The 16,888-nt window shown below is 35.9% G+C and overlaps 1 protein-coding gene and 1 long non-coding RNA gene across 23 annotated transcripts in view; one reads left to right on the top strand and one right to left on the bottom strand.

The window, feature by feature from the left end:
• Positions 1 to 76: 76 nt before the first annotated feature.
• The window catches only part of LOC124951892 (calcium/calmodulin-dependent protein kinase type II alpha chain), a 70,706-nt gene continuing 53,894 nt past the window's right edge, over positions 77 to 16,888 (bottom strand). For 5 of the 22 annotated variants that reach the window (XM_047500945.1, XM_047500946.1, XM_047500951.1 and 2 more), the window contains 7 exons: positions 13,391 to 13,555; positions 12,841 to 12,933; positions 11,201 to 11,263; positions 8,940 to 9,015; positions 8,762 to 8,856; positions 7,724 to 7,841; positions 77 to 7,588 (listed from right to left, as the gene is read on the bottom strand). In XM_047500945.1, coding sequence (XP_047356901.1) covers positions 7,456 to 7,588; positions 7,724 to 7,841; positions 8,762 to 8,856; positions 8,940 to 9,015; positions 11,201 to 11,263; positions 12,841 to 12,933; positions 13,391 to 13,555 — 743 coding nt within the window. In that variant the 3' untranslated portion in view covers positions 77 to 7,455. Of the gene's footprint in view, positions 7,589 to 7,723; positions 7,842 to 8,761; positions 8,857 to 8,939; positions 9,016 to 11,200; positions 11,264 to 12,840; positions 12,934 to 13,390; positions 13,556 to 15,072; positions 15,334 to 16,888 lie in introns of all 22 variants that reach the window. The other 17 variants (XM_047500934.1, XM_047500938.1, XM_047500935.1 and 14 more) reach the window with 11 other exon arrangements.
• Positions 9,873 to 13,969, top strand: LOC124951910. Its single transcript, XR_007101753.1, has 2 exons — positions 9,873 to 11,807; positions 12,805 to 13,969. It is a non-coding gene; the product is annotated as an uncharacterized LOC124951910 (long non-coding RNA).

Raw genomic sequence — 16,888 nt, 5'->3', positions numbered from 1 at the left:
ATCGAAATGATAGAGTTTCGATTAATCGATCATAAGCTAAAGCCAGCCAGGGGGTTGGCGCGCGCAATACAAAATGTCGGCAGTATTTCACGGAGATGTATTTCTTTCCTTTTTATTTCTCTGAACATGGGGACAAAAGTTTTGTAATCAATCGCTTATCCGCTTATCCGTAAATCCATAATATCTGTAATAATAAATATATTATATTAAATATACCGATGAGAGAAGATTTAATAATTAACTTTTAGCATTAGCGTTTCCTCGAGATTATACACATACGGTGCCTCGGTTCGTTCGATCGTTTAAAGATTTTTCATCGAACGTGTTATTTCTCTCTCTCTCTCTCTCTCTCTCTCTCTCTCAAACACACTGAGAGACATTCACACGCATCCATACTAATTCTTTTTTTCTCTCTCGTACGTTTTTCTCGAGCCACATACTAGAATTTGAACGAAAAACAATTTTTCCTTTTACTTTAAAATTTTCTAATAAATTTTTTCTTCTCGTACGTGTAAGACCACGTACACAAATATATATATATACACACACACACACACACACACACACTCACTTTCCCTTTCTTTTTCTTTCGACAAATGGCTGTAACTCGCAAATTATTATTTTTCATCAATAACGATACACGTACGTAATGACCGCAACAATAATCTTGACGATTGTAACGATGATGACAGTAATAATAATAATAGTAATAACAATAACAATAATAATAATAATAATAATAATAATAATAATAATAATAATAATCATTCTATTACGACGATCAATCTTAATGATTATTAGAATCTATAAAGACGTTAATCGGAGCACAGCTCGACTTTTATTATGGCCCATATATTATTTTTTCTTTAATGCGCTTTATGTAAAGAGAAAGAGTCCGAAGCCTCGAGAGTTCCGTTTTTTTTTTCTTTTTTTTTTTCTTTTCTAACCGAAATCCAACATACTTATATACATACATGTACTATCGAATTAATGCGTTACTCGAGCCAAGGGTTTTTCTACCACTTTTTATAGACTCTATCCCTTTTTCTCATTTGTTTTGTCGCAATAAAACAACATTTTTCTTTCAAAACTCCTTAGCGAGCAAAAATTAATTTAATTGGCCAGCCAATTGTATATATGCATGTACAAAAGCAAAACTGTTTTCAAATGCGAGTTGAGCCGAGTTGGAAATATTAAGTTTAAGTATACTCATTGTAGAAAGGAAAGTTATAACGTAAAATTAACGTTAAAAAATTTCATAAAAGTGTAATCACATGGTATAACAATGAAAGTTCCGAGAACAAAGCTTTTCTTCTTTCGCTCACCAAGTCGTTTTCCATTCGTGTAGTTAATTTCGTTCGTGTATATATATATATATATATATATACATACACACATATACATATATATATATATATACATATATATATATATACTATAAATATACGTATGTTATGCTAATCGGAATAACATGCACCCACTCGATTGAAACGCAATACACTTACACCAAAAACATACTTATCATCGATCCATTGATCGTAACGATTTTTTTTTCTTTAAAGTGCTATCCAAATCTAATATCGGTAGCTTACGCATATGTCACACAAACACACACGCACACGCACACACGCAGAGGACACACATACACACATGCACACATACACACATATATATGCATTTTTCATACCGACATGAGAGCATGACGAGAAACACCGATACAGAATAAGGGATTGTTCTTGTTGGTTTCTTTTTTTTTCTCTCTCTTTTTTTCTTTTTTTCTTTTTTTTTTTTTCCTTTTTTTTTTTTAATTTTATATCGTTTTCATACTCGCCAGGCGAATTAGATCGTAGGCACCGTAAGGAACGTTACGAAGATAGAACATCGAGGAAGCGCGCCATTAAGAGAATTTCAACGAGACGTGGATAAGATCGTTTAAGAAGTCGTACGATAAGAACGTAGGTATTATAAGATATTCTTCGTTCGTTCGGAAAAAAAAAATATGAGAAAATGAAAGAAAAGGAAAGAAAAGCAAAAATAAGGAAGAAGACAAAAAAGAAAAGAAAAAAAAAAAAAAAAGAAAAACAATAAACAAACTTCTCTCGATCAATCACACACACACACGTTCGTTCGCGAAAGTATCATCGGCCAATCGCATTGATTTTGCGAGGGACAAGTTTAGATACGAGTCTCGACGTTTTGCGACGATGATAGATTGGAGGAAAGTTAAAAAGAAAAATAATATTTATTTATATATATATATATATATAGTCACGAAAAAGAAAAAGGAAAAGAAGGAAAAGGAAAAGGTAAAGAAAAGATTAGAAAAGAAAAGATTCTAATACGGAATGTGTACGATCTGCTAAGAGCCTGTAACTTCGACGAAATCATTCCTTTTTATTTTATTTTATTTATTTATTTTGTTTTTTTTTTTGTTTCTTTTTTTGGTATTTTTTTTTTTTTCTTTTTTTTACTTTTTTTCATACTTTCTAAGGTTAAGGATAGTTATTGAAAAAGTCATCGAAACGTTTAGGACGATACGAAGAAGCCTGACAAGTGTCGAGAGATCTTCGAATCTAAAAGAGCTATATATTCTCTCTCTCTCTCTCTCTCTCTCTCTCTCTCTCTCTTTCTTTCTTTCCCTTTCTCTCTAAATATTCTTACTTTCCTTTATAAATATTTCGATCATAAATATAGATAGAGTTCGAAACAGAAGGTTTACGCAGCTTTCATTTTTCTAATTTCAATTTGTCATCGTCGTAGTCGTCGTCGTCGTCGTCATCGTCGTCATCGTTATCGTCATCGTCGTTCTTGTGCAATTAACGAAATATCTCTGCAAGAATCAGTCCACGAGTCATTCCGGAAAGCGGATACGTTTAACTTATATGACATTTTTAAAAAGACTTATCCTTTTAAACAAGAGAATAAAAAGGAAAAAAACAAAACAAAAAGAAACGAGAAATAAACACAACACTAATAAAATAAAAATAAAAAAATAACAAAAGGATAGGTATATATTTATATATATATGTATATATATATACCTATATATAACAAACGAGACGACGGTGGCACGTGTGCTATAGAGCCCGTGCGTGTGCATCGAAGTTTCATTTCGAATGAAATATAATTATCTAAAAAGGATATATTAAGCTTAGAGTTCGTCTAATACGTTCGCTTTAAGGATTTGTAATTTTATAAAGGGCTTTTGTGTGTGTGTGTGTGTGTGTGTGTGTGTGTGTGTATGTGTATGTGTATATGCATTCGTGTATACGTGTTTCAATAAAGACATCGTTTATAACGTTATTAATTTGAACCTGCTCGTACTCTATATGGACAAAAAAGAAGGTAAAAAAAAAAAAAGAAAACGAGAAATCGTCATCTTAGCTCTGTTATATCTGTACGCATTTTTCTTTTCTTTTTTTTGGAATTACTATAATTCGATTAGTTTTAATATTAGTTAGTGATTCTTCATCTTTATCTTCATTTTCTTTATCCTTTGCGGTAGTGATGAATAGTAATAGTCGTTAACGTTAATGATAATCATATAATAACAATAACAATAATAATAATAATAATAATAATAATAATAATAATAATAATAATAATAATAAAACAATAAATCGTTTTATACAACAATCACACGTAGAAGCGACGAATTAGAACAGTAGAAATAACTATCCCTTATAATTATAATTATAATTATAATTTAATTTAATTTAATTTAATTTAATTTAATTTAATTTAATTAATTTAATTAATTGTTTATATTTATATTTATACTTATATTTATATACATATATATATATATATATCTGTATATATATATATATATACCTATATATAGTAGCTGTAATATATTAAATCGTATCTGCATCTGTATCAATACAGGTACATACGCATAGATACGTGCGCGCGCGTGCCACCGTACGTGAATGCGCGCTAGAGCGCGTGCGCATACGCACGTAATCCTTTCCAATGGATTAGATCTTCTTCGAAGCAGACGTAAATTGTGTCTATCTATGCGATTAGCTTGTCAAATGAAATCTAGTAACTTTTCTTTCAGACTTGCTAATCTTATTCTTTTTATATTTCTTGAAATCGATTAGTTGTAAGTTGTTAATCGGAAAGAGTTGCTTGCATGTTGAAGGAAAAAAAAAAGAAAAGGAGAAAAAAGAAAAACAAATTCTCTCCTTCTCCCCCCCCCCTCGCGGCCCCGTCCCTACCCCCAACCCCACCCCTCCCCTACTAATAGCACCCTCAGTACCAAGAAAAAGAGAAAATCGAAAAAGAAAGCGAGTAACGGAAAGGAGATAATAATATCATAAGGATTATTTTAATCGGCGAGATATGCTCCGTGTCTCTTTTCACGCGCTTTCAAATAACACGCTGCGTACGTACACGCTCACATTCGAATACACGCGCGCATGCATTCATATATGTATGTCTCTTACAACATATATTTGTCATTATAAATTCGAACCGATGATCGGAGGCAATCTCGTAAAACGAATATGTATTATAAAAATGGCTTCTCATTCTTCTGCGTGTAATTAAGGAATAACGAGAGAGAGAGAGAGAGGGCAAAAAGTAGTTCGCATCTGTTCGTAACACGAATTTATAATAAGTTTCACAAAAATTGGGAACTTTAGTTAATAGTCGATCCTAGTTTACTGTAACCAACCAGTTTTTTCTTTCTTTCTTTTTCTTCTTTTAAATCCTTTTTCCCACTCACCCCTCCCCTTTTTTTTCCTTTCTTTTTTAAGTCTTAAAACGTTGACTCCAATCATCCGCCAGTTCGTATCGAAACACTCTGCATATATACATGCATACATGCACACGTACACATATATGTATATTCTTTGCGCACATAGCGAACATCCGCATAATTATGTACGTGTGCGCGCGTGTATGTGTGTATAACAAAATGGCAAAAAAATGTTCCTCCTAGTTTTCGTAGATGGAAATTCTCTGCTATACGCATAAGTTAAATATAATATATATATTTATATATATATATATATATGTATATATATGTATATATATATATATATATATATATATAATATATAGTATACAATATATGTGCACACATATATTGATTTACTTTCTTCCTATATATGCACACATATGTATATATATTATATACGTGTATTTCAAGAGGGATGTACGAACGTGTAGAAAGATTCATCATATTAATGATTTAATTGGACAAAAAGGTATTTTTTTTTTCTCTTCTTTAATCGCAATCGATTTAACTTCATTTTATTTTCTCTCCTTTTTATGCGTTTTTTTTCCTCCCTTTTTTCTCCCTTTATTTCTTTTTTTCATCTCTTCAATTAAACTCGCTCGTCGCGCTGCGACTTTTGTCCGTTCGTCAGACTTTAAGTCCATTTCGAATATTTTGCCATTGCCCATATATTTAACACTAATAATATGCGAAGAGAGAGACACACGACAGTGAGCGTGAATCGATCATAATTACATGTTTTTTCTTTTCTTTCTATTTATCTTATATCTCTTCGTGAGCACTTAACTCCGATAAGAATGCAAATATCTATTTGCCTTCGTTCGTCTTATCTTTGTTTTTTTTTTCTTCTTCCTCTTTTATTTCATTTCATTTCGTTTCATTTAGTTTCGTTTTGTTTCATTTCATTTCATTTGCGTACATTCGCGAATCGAGAAAGCAATCGACTAATGAAAATAATCAAATGACGAGAAGGCTAGATGATATATATATATACATATATATATATATGTATATATATATATATATGTGAATTTGGCAAAGTTATCAAGTTTTCTCGTTTCTTTTTATTTTGTCTTTTTTTTTTCTATTTCATTTAAAATTGATCGCCAAGTGCTTTCTCGCGTCGGTAAGATAACAATATTAGTTGAAACTTTCATATTTGATTGGTACGCGTGCCCCTCGAGAGAATATGTAACACGATGCAGATGAATTTCCTTTTAAAAAATAATTGATATCTTCGCCTTTAAAACGCTTTCAACGAGTGATTCTAAGGAAGACGATTCGTATCAGATTTATTAAATGTATTCGGACTGTAATTTGATCTTCTCGAAGAAGAACTCGTATCACCATGATATTTCGAAAATGGTTTGTAAGAACGTTCGTTTCGGCGTTCGGCGAAGATAAAAGTTCAGCATATTTTTTGAAAGATCGATCTGCAAGGCATCGGAAACGGAGGCACGCGTTCGTTGATCTATAAGAGACGATAAGGAAAAGAAGAAGAAAAAGCTTGGACATGGAAGAAATACTCTGTACAATGGCTAACAATGGCTAAATTAGTACACGGCGGCGAATTCCGCGGCCGCAAAAGGTCTCTGCTTCGTCTGTCCTTTCTTTCCTTCTTTATTATTCTTTTTTTTTTCTTCATTCTTTCTTTTCTTCCTTTCTTTTTTTTCTTTTCTTTTTTCATTTTTTTAACTTATTTCGCGCGCAACATCGACTCCGTCGTGTTCGTTTCTTTTTTCTATCCATTTTTTTCCTCTCTCATTTTTTTTTTTCTTTTCTTTTTCTTTTTATTCCTTATATCATATTTCCGGATTACATTATTAAGACTCTCATTGCATCATGAGGAATGTCCGACTTATAACTGACATTCTAACGAAATCACCTCTTAATGAGACTTTGGAAATTTTTCACCGATAAAATTGAACGTACGTTCTTGATCCTTCATTGCCTGTCCATTTCGGAGGTGAAGAAAATTCGTCAGGAGGAAAGCGCGAAGGAAGACGATAGATATGTAGGGATCTTGTTGTTATTCTTGAACATACGATGAGGAATTTTCCCTATAGGATTATCGGATGCTTCCATTATTATCCGACGAGACCTTCAGCGACTATTATTATATTTCTTCTTCCGTTCGTTTTCTTCAGACTGAGGCACGTGACGCAATGCACGCGGAATTCCTTACAATAAAATTAGACATTTTATTATTTGTTTTTATTTACTCTTTCTTGTTATGCTTTTTTCTTTTTTTTCTTTTTTTTTTTTTTTTTTTTTATCGCGCTTAGTACTAACTGACTGATTTCTCGCTAATTATATCCTGCTGATTTTTTCTCTCGGTATTTCCTCCCCTTTTATATTTTATTTCTTTTCGTTTTTTTGTTTCTTTTTCTTTTTGAAACCATTCCATCATCGCGCTATGTCCGTGTCTCTGGCCGCTCATAAACGCGCTCTGCGTTCGCCTGATATTCTCTCTCTCTCTCTCTCTCTCTCTCTCTCTCTCTCTCTCGCTCTCGCTCTCGCTCTCCCTCTCTCTCCTTAAATATATTTATATATATGTATATAGTTTGTGCATATACATATATATATATGTCTCTTTTCTTCTCTCGTGCTTCTTTCTAATCCGGATGATGCGACGTTGCGTTGTTGGTATGTTGCGGAGCGACGAACAACAGCATCCCGGCATGATGCTAATATAATATTCAGACGGTTTATTTGTGGCTGAAGGAGAACGACGTTGGCCCCGTCACCGCGCTCCGATGGAAATGCACGTTCTGCCACTTGTTATCCCTCTTGTGCCAGACGCGGCTCTCTTCGCTTTGGTGAGTGTGTGCTACCCCTTGCCTAAGAGCAACCATTCATACATATCATTAATAAAAGTGATTTTTCAACGTATCCGTTTTAATAGAACTTCCATATAAATATAATGGAATAGGTATCGTCGTATTATTTAAACGAATCGAATTTGTAATCACTTACTTGTCCATATACTGTGTCAGCCTGACATAAGCGATACACGCAGCATCCTCACCGAGCAAGTGTACGTGTGGATTCAGGATCGTCGTGTTGACGGCCTTGCAGTTTTTGCCGAGGACCGCTTCGTTGTTGTTTAAAATGAATTGTTGATTATTTGCATGCCATCGAACGAGTCAAAGGATATAACGCATTTTACGACATAATACTCGACGCGCGATAACCAAAGGGGAAAGATCGTAGGGGAGATAAGAAGAGGGAAAGAATTGTATCCAATGTGCAAAACTTTTTTCTTTTTCTTTCGTTTTTTTCTTTTCTTTTCTTTTCTTTTTTTTTTTTTCTTTTTTTCCTTTTTTGAATCGAAACTTTACAAATCTAAGCAATACGAATTCGTCGAGTTCGGCCGTTATCTTTAACACGAATATATTACTTGTCGTATTTTTAATTCACCCACGAAATTGATCGTAATGAAAATATACGTGATCGTACTCGTAGATAAGCGTATTCGTCATGCATAATTAAAGAAGATAAAGTGCAATAACAAGCCGCGTTGAACGTACGTAATGAACGCTGGATTTTCAGATAGATACACATAGAGGTACATACATGCCATGCATGCATACGTGGCGTTGGACTTTTGTTCAACGGTGATCCCGCATATAGGAGTAAAAAAAGGAAAAAAAAAGAAAGAAAGAAAAAAAAAAAAAGAAAAAAAAAGAACAGAAAAAAATAACCAGAAAAAGAAAAAAAAAAGGAAAGAAGAAAAAAAAAAGACAAAAATAAATCTACATCGAATTTGCATTTTTTTCTCGGCTGAAACGAGCATACATCCGCCGATCGTGTTCTGGCTGCGTAAAACGTGCGCTATAAAGGCAAAAACGAAAGGTTTCGCTTCTCGCGAATGGAAAGTAAAGTTTCAACGTAATTAGAATAATAGGTGCTCTCGCAGCCGGCAACACGTCGGCAACGAACCGACAGGAAAATCGGAATATGGTTTGGGAGGCTGTGGCGAATGGAAGCGATACGCAAATCAGTCGTAATTACCATTATCAAAGTAAAATTTGTGGAAATCCATTCCCTCGACTAAATTACCTAGAGCCTCTGGTTCAAATGCGGTCAAGTGTGGATCACAGATTTTCCTGAAACATCGAAAGTAAATTTTATATTCGTCGATGGTATATCCCCTTGAACGTTATAATCAATTTCCAATCGAGTTACTCACGTGTAAGCCTCAAAGTCACCGGTACTGATACTCTCGATCAATTGTTCCGTCATTTTGATGATCTCTTGACGACGCGCTGGAATCGTTAACGAATAACATATATGAGATTCGGACACACGATTTTAATAAACGGGAATCCCGATCTGGGCAAATTATTATTGACACATTTTTACGTTACAACAGTTAACATGCAAGAATCTTTATCAACGTCTACATCCTACGTCTGTGGCTTGTGCGCCTTTCTACATTTGCAACTAGCTCTTTTTTCTGCTTTGTACTAATAACGGTCGTCGTTCTGATTCCTCGATCACATTGTTATTATTATTATTATTATTATTATTATTATTATTATTATTCTTTTTTTTCCTCTTATTTATTTATTTATTTAGTTATTCGTTCAATTTCTTTTGTTTGTTTCAACCTCGAACGACATATTCCTTTTTTCGAATAAAAATGCCAAGCTGAAATGTTACTGTGATACTTTTATGTCCAATATATTTGTACAAATGTGTGGAACGTTGAACGATCGACGAAAACTTTTTCGTGCGAGTTAAAAAGTCTCGTGTCATTCTCTTTCCTGCTTCCCCATGTTTTCCAATCACCCTCTTTACCCCCTTCCCCATTCATCCCCTTCCCGCTCCACAGGTTGTTAAAAAAAAATTTACTCTATAGGTATCATTCGTTATTGGCCATTATTTCGTTATCGTTTAAAGGATGCGTTCGCATGCATGAAAAGGAAATGACTTTTATGGATTTTATGTAGTATCTTATAAAATAGAGACATTTTAATTTCCTAATTGATCTGATTCCTCGTCAAACGATCAGGATTTTCTTATAAGGTTTTTTCTCTTTTTTTTTTTCTTCTTTCTTTTTTGGTTTTTTTTTTTTTTTTTTTTTTTTTTTTTTTTTTTTTTTTTTTATTCTTAAGAGAAAGATATGTAGAAAGAGATGTATATGAAGCGAGATAAGTGAGGTGATCACAAGTATGAAAAATTTCGAAAATGATTATAAATTGCGGCGTCTGACTTGTTCGATAATCAAACGACGAAGGGATCTTTTTTCTTTATTGCCACGACCACCACTACCAGCCTATTTGTAGCTCTCTACTGCGTCTACTACTTTTCTGCTGTAAATTACGTCACTGTTTTACTACATACCAGCATTTTCTCTCGAATAAGAACTGATCGTTGTGCCCGATTCCGAGCAACCTTTATCGTTTCAATATTTTTTTATCCTTTTTATTCTTTGTTTACACACACACACACGCATAATTTTTTTATTTCCTTTTTTCGTTTACGACAACTTGGGGTCCTGAACTATTTTTGCTCGGACTCGAGGTAGTCGTAAAAACATACTATCTAAAATTCTAATGATTTACTTTGATGAAAAATACTTTGATGAATATAACCGAGAACGGACGTTTTTTCTTTCTACATTTTTTCTTTTTGATTGTAACGAACGCCTCCTGCGCATAATTCGAATTATGCATGATCTTTACACGATGATCGATATTCTTACATTTGTAAGAAACGTCCGTTCTCGATACATTTATGTACATACGAAATTATGAGCGACATATCGACGATTCGATCGGACATTGATGCAGCATTATGAGTCGACGTGCATAGCGAGGAGGTTATCGCGTACGCACGAACGGTGCATAAGTACGACAATAATCATTGATCTAAATTATTTATTCCTTCTGACCGATCGATCGTCATCGATGTGAAAATTTCAACTTTGCTACTTCTACGAGTGGAAATTTTCAATAAATGCATGTTTTTTCTTTTTTTCTTTTTTCCATAACAACTATGTCTTCTATAATATGCTATGTACAATACGCTTATGCGTCCCGTAAGTTCGTTTGCCATAACCTCGATCATCTTTGGCCTTCCGTATTTGCAAGATAAATGCGCTTTCGAAACAACAACTAAGAAAAAGAAAAAAAAAAAAAAAATAAATAAATAAATAAAAAAAAAATAAAAATAAAAGGGAGAGAACGTACACCGACAGATAAGATCGAGGAGATAAGATCGATTCGAAAAATCAATTGTACGCTTTTATCGAAGACGAAAATGAAAAAAAAAAAAAAAAAAAAAAAAAGAAAAAGAAAAAAATAAATAAAAAGATTATCTACGATATATACGATGTGCACGTTCCCGCCATTTTTCAATACCAATCACATTTTTTTTTTTCCCTTTATTTCCTGGATGAGAATGTTTGTAGGCTGAACGAACTTACGACGGAATTACAGACTTTACCTGAGCACTGGGAGTTCGTCGAAAGCTGGCTGCAGGTCTTGATAGGACACACGATTCTTATGTCTACAAGCAATATGTTATACACCCCGTTCGTAATTAAAACTGACGTGGCATGGAGATTCTTAAGGCATAAAAAAGAAGCGGTTGCGTAGGCGCCAAAGAGGATTAAATTGTGCGACGACGCAAACAACTAATGTCTTTTCGTTTATCTAGTTTCCTACGTAGTTACGTACTTACTTACGTATCTACGTAATACCCACGTATGTATCTATTTACTTAGCTATAATTTTTCCATCATATTTGTATTCTATATTTTATCTTAACACATCGCCGAACTTAATCCTCGCGAGAGCGATAATCGTTTAAGAGGATCAACCGTCTCCTTTCTCTCCATCCTGTTTCGTTCCTCTTCGTTTTCATCTCTTTATCCTATTTCCCCTTATCCCCCCCCACCGTGAACTCTCTTTCTCTCTCTCTCTCTCTCTCTCTCTCTGTCCTTCCTCTTCGTTTTGATTGGTTTCACGATCTTTAAAGGAGCAGCCCATCGTTCGAGAAATCATTTTGGTCCTGACAGTCCTCGTGTCAAGGTGGAAATGAGAGATCGATGGTACGTATTACATATTTATAGACTTGAAACGTTCGAACGATTTGTCATTTATCTCGCTATTAGAATATGACCCGAACGTAAACAAGACGGAGTACGTTTACTTTCTACTACATAGAGCTGTGACTAGCGAGCGTAATCGCGCGAGAACATTACTATTTACAAAGGGAAGCGTTCGTTTCATCATTTTGCTTTAGATTTTGGTAAATAACATATGTATTTATTAAAGACGTTTTCTTTGCGTACCTACACAGAGAACATATGTACATATATATATATATATATATGCGTATAATCTTTAATGTAGAAAGCTCCGTAAATAAAATTTCTATGGGACGTTCACGCGACAAGCTATGGTCAACCTTCTACATATCCTATGCGCTTATTGTTAGAATAATAATATTTCGGAAAAGAAATAACTATACATATATATATGACGCACCGTTTCCGTACTCGTACCCCGGTAATATGCGTGCTGCACGCACGCTGCGTGTCATCGTCACACGAAATGGCGATGGAAGTAATTCTTTTACGGACTACGTCGGAAATATTCGTGCGAGACGAATCGAAATTTTATACTTCTTGGCGTTTGTGTTATTTTTCTTTTTTTTTGTTTTTGTTTTCCTAAGGTTTCCTTTGGTTTTGTTTTGTTTTTTTTTTCCTTTTTAGAGAGAGAAAAGAAGAATTGACATGAAGAAGAACTTTGCGACATTTCGATAAGATACTTTTTTTTTTGTGCATCTCAAGTACGAGTTTGTACGGATCAGTGTACGTATAAATGAGTCGATTATCCCTCAAACGGTCGGTCTGATCGTCGGATTAAAACGATTTAACAAAGAAGAAAATAAAAAAAATAAAAAAAAAAAATAAAAACAAGAAAGAAACAAAAAAGTGAAGCGAAAAGTAAACGAGAGAACATTGTTCCGATTCGATCACAATAAGCTACACCGCCTAAGGCACGACTTCTCCTGTTTTCCATTGGCTTTTTTTTTATCCTCAGGTATATTAGGACTCTTCCCGATGATATTCTTCTTACCGTCGTCGCGCTCGCCGTCGCAATTCGTAATGGGATGATGCGCGTTCAGCGCTGGACCTCCACCACAGACGGCCGCTCGCCGAACGTCTCGTTCTGATGTCACAGGTCAAGATGGCACAGGTTTCGGGACACGTAACACACGACACACATAGAGAGAGAGCGAGAGCATGCAGAGAAAAAATATAGAGACTCACGGATTAACGAAGGGTGCCATGTAGGACCAAAGAAGGACCGAGATATGTTAGCGTCGGATTAAGAGGGAGGATATTTTCTTTTTCTTTCTTTTCTTTTTTTTTTTTTCTTTCCGTTTTTCCCCCACCCCACCCTTCGAATAGTAATCCATCGAAACAAGTTATTACGAAGTCTGGGAAGATTTTAGAAAAATGAACAGCGCCCCGAATTTTATGTAAAGTTTTATGTGAAATAGCTTTCGAAAGTAATATTACTTGGTATTCGCGAGAAGCTGGGCGTATCCGTAGGATTTTCGAAAGGGGGAGGGTCGGAAGGGTGGGAGGAGGGGTCGATAAAGAGGTCGTTTTATACTACAGACCGGTGGCCGAGGAGTCATGGCGTCGCGACGGCACCCCCGTCGGCGCGTTGTTGGCGTTGCTGAGGTAAACCGTGGCCGTTGAGGAGGGCGACGCCCCGGTTTGACTGTTCTGGCTGTTGCCGCTCGAATTGCTCGAACCACTGCCCACGCTTCCTGTGCTGCCAGCTAGTCATGCAACCAATCCAACCAAAAAACAAAAGAAAATACGAGCTAGTTTCAGCCATCATCCAGAAGCGAAAATCCAAGAAATGTAGACCAAGAATAAGGAGAGAAGAGATATAAAGGAGGAAATATGTATGCGAATGTGAATACGAGAGAATGAAATGGATCAAGAGACGATGCTACGTTTTTCTTTTTTTTTTCTTTCTTTTTTCCTTTCTGTTCTCTCTGCTCCAGCAGTCTACTTCCATACTACTTCTCGCGCGTTCAGAAACGTAAAACGAAGAAAGGATGGGTATATTAGAAATTTATCGGATAAATATGTATGTCGAATGGTACGATACACACCACACGTTCAATAAAATGTTAAAGAAGAAAAATACGATTATGTATGTTGACGGATAAACGATGTAAAGTGTATTATTCTTACGATTAATATATATATATATATATATATATATATATATATATATATCAGACAGTACCGAAAAAGCGGACAGTACTCGAGGATCGAGGGTTTGCGAGTGATGTCGTGATAAGGTGAGTGCTCGTGTGATTCGACAAAGGACGATACCATCTACGTAGAAACTACGTGCTTAGAAACTTCTTTTGTGCGCTTCGACATAATATGGGCGTGCGTGTGGATATAATTAGTGGAACAACGTAAGGTCCAATGTCTACTTACTTTCCTTAGTCCGTCGCTCGAAATTCTCGAGTCGTCGTTTAACGTGAGAAGTAATGATAAAGAAAAGAAAAGAGAAAAAAAAAGAAAAAAAGAAGAAAAGGAAAAATCAAACTCGTCGTTAGATTCGATCTAAGGATAATGTGATTCGAATGACTGCGTGTGCGTGGAAAATCAAGTCATGCTTCGATTCTAAGGGATGTGCTTTATAAAAGTCAAACACGAAATCATCTTTCTTACCATGAATTCTCTCTCTACGACGTCCATAAACGTGAGGAGGAGCGAGCCGTGGCGTAGCCTAATGCGACATATTCATCGTCGCCATTTCGCAAGCAACGTTCATCATCTTTTATCCTACAATAATTCTGAAACGTTACGCCACGACGTGGAACGTACGTACATACGTAGGTATATCTCTAAAACATCAGGAACAAACGAACGTCTTCGTTCGTCGACGTTATCGCGGTTTTCCTTCTAACGCGCTCGTAAAATACGAAACTATCCTAACGCTTGGGGTCTAATGAACACAACTTAAAAGCTACGTCGCTAAGGCTAATTTTCAAAGGCATATTATAGTAAAACTCTATTATCGTGCGATATGAAAGGAGCTGTCCTAAAGTAGGTCTTTGATCCGTCCGCATAATAGAGGGATAAAGCCGTTTCCTCTCTTTCTCTCTCTCTCTCTCTCTCTGACACATTTTCTTATCGCATTGTCGAGTCTTCCGCCTAATCGAAGACAATTTCTCATCATCAGGAAAAATCATTTTTTCGTTCGTTAACCAGAAAAGATATTTCTAGTAAGGTGGATAGCAGCCACACACTCGACGTCACACGCATTTACCTTGCGCTCCCTGAAGGAGTACAGCGGCTAATCCGAGGGGACTGGCCGTTGGCTGTACTTGAGCCTGACCCGTCGGCTGACTCGTCGCTTGACCAGTCACTTGACTCGAACCAACTTGGCTCTGATTTAGAATTTGTGCCTGTGCTTGGCCCTGACTGGTAGTAGGTTGCTTGTTGAGGAGACCGCACGTAGTGCTATCTACCAAGGAGAAAAGTGCACCTCCTGGATTGCTCGGTGTTACACCACCCCCGGAACCCGATCCTTCGTTGAAAGAGATCAGAAATATATCGTTCTAAAATCTGAGGGATATATTCGAAGAAGAACGTGCCAAAGCAGGGAAATAACAACTCGGACGGAGTTAACTCGGGTCCAATCCTCGATCAGGCGTGTCTCATAACCGCGTTTCGATCGCTAATAATAAAGGGAGAGGATAGATTTAAAACATTTCAATCGAGAACGTGTTAGTTCGAGCACTAGATTCTTCCTCTTTCGTTAGACGTCGACTTTTGTTTGTCCATTATGAACGTTAAATGAAACACATTGTGTTTCGAAAGAGAAGAAGACGAGGCTTGCGATTCGATTATTACGTATGATCGAATAATATTTTACACTTTAGAATTTCCACGTGCCAGTTTAGAATGGTTACCAGTGCCAAAACCTTCAAAGATTAACTGGACGCGATCTAGATTTTCTCTCGCTTGTACGACGACCTTGTACGCAGAGAAATAGACAAAAAGCATTCTTGAAATAGATCGTAAATCGAGGAGATACTACTACTACTACTACTACCTGTACCGCGGAGTCGTTCGCTCGGTTCGAAACGAGTTTCTCAAAGTACACTCGAGGAAGAGATCTAATCGGTCGGATGTACTCGCTCATTGCTTTTCTTATTCGAAAATCTTCCTTGCGTCCAGATCAAATACTTTCCAATTCGATCATGATTGACACTGGTTTTCTCTCTCCCTCTCTCTTTCTCTCTCCCTCTCGAGTCTTTGAAGGTAAACGTAGTCTCGGCGGTCAATGCGAATAAATAACTTTTCTAGCTATCGTACAATGACTTAAGGATTAAGGAGCCATTCTACAAATTGAAACGTCAGTCGTAGCAAACAAATCGAAGACGTTTTTCTCGAAAGGAGAAGGACATCGACGTAGAGAGGACGCAAGGGATTTGTCTGTTTGTCAAGATTTCGATCGATCGAAATAAAAAAAAAATCGATGGTTCCTCGATGTCAGGATTGAATCGAGTAAGAAAAAGGACCCACCGTGATTGTTGCCCTGTTTCGACGAGCTCGCCGTGTCAACGATCATCGACATTTTCGATTATCCTCGAAGGAACATCTCGAGAGTTTGTATAAGAAAGAGATAGATATGAGAGAATGACTAGAAAACGATTCCTGATTAATTAAGGAACGTACGCGAGGTATAACGACGTTGCTAGTGATTTATACGTACTTTTCGAACGCATAGAAAGTACCGCGTAGAACGCGAGTTGCTCCATCGAACGAACTTTGCGGACTGCTCCGGATCTATTTTCAAAATGTAATGGCAAGAGGACAGACAGATCTGTCCGTCTACGTTTTACCGACCCGGCGCATTGACCGGATTAAACTTGAAAACATTTGCTCCGTACGAGCGTGACATTCTAAAAATGTGTTACAGGTTTCTCAGATACGATAAAAAAAAAAAAAAGAAAAGAAAAAAAAAACAAAAGAAAAACAAAAAAACTTCTTTCTCTATATCAGAAACGCAATTCCTCGAAGCATTTTTCAATATTCAATTTTTTTGATTTGCTCGTTTTTCTTTCTTTTATTTATTT

Source organism: Vespa velutina, chromosome 9 (genome assembly GCF_912470025.1).
Source record: "Vespa velutina chromosome 9, iVesVel2.1, whole genome shotgun sequence".
Lineage (NCBI taxonomy): Eukaryota > Metazoa > Arthropoda > Insecta > Hymenoptera > Vespidae > Vespa > Vespa velutina.
This window is presented reverse-complemented; position numbering and strand designations above follow the sequence as displayed.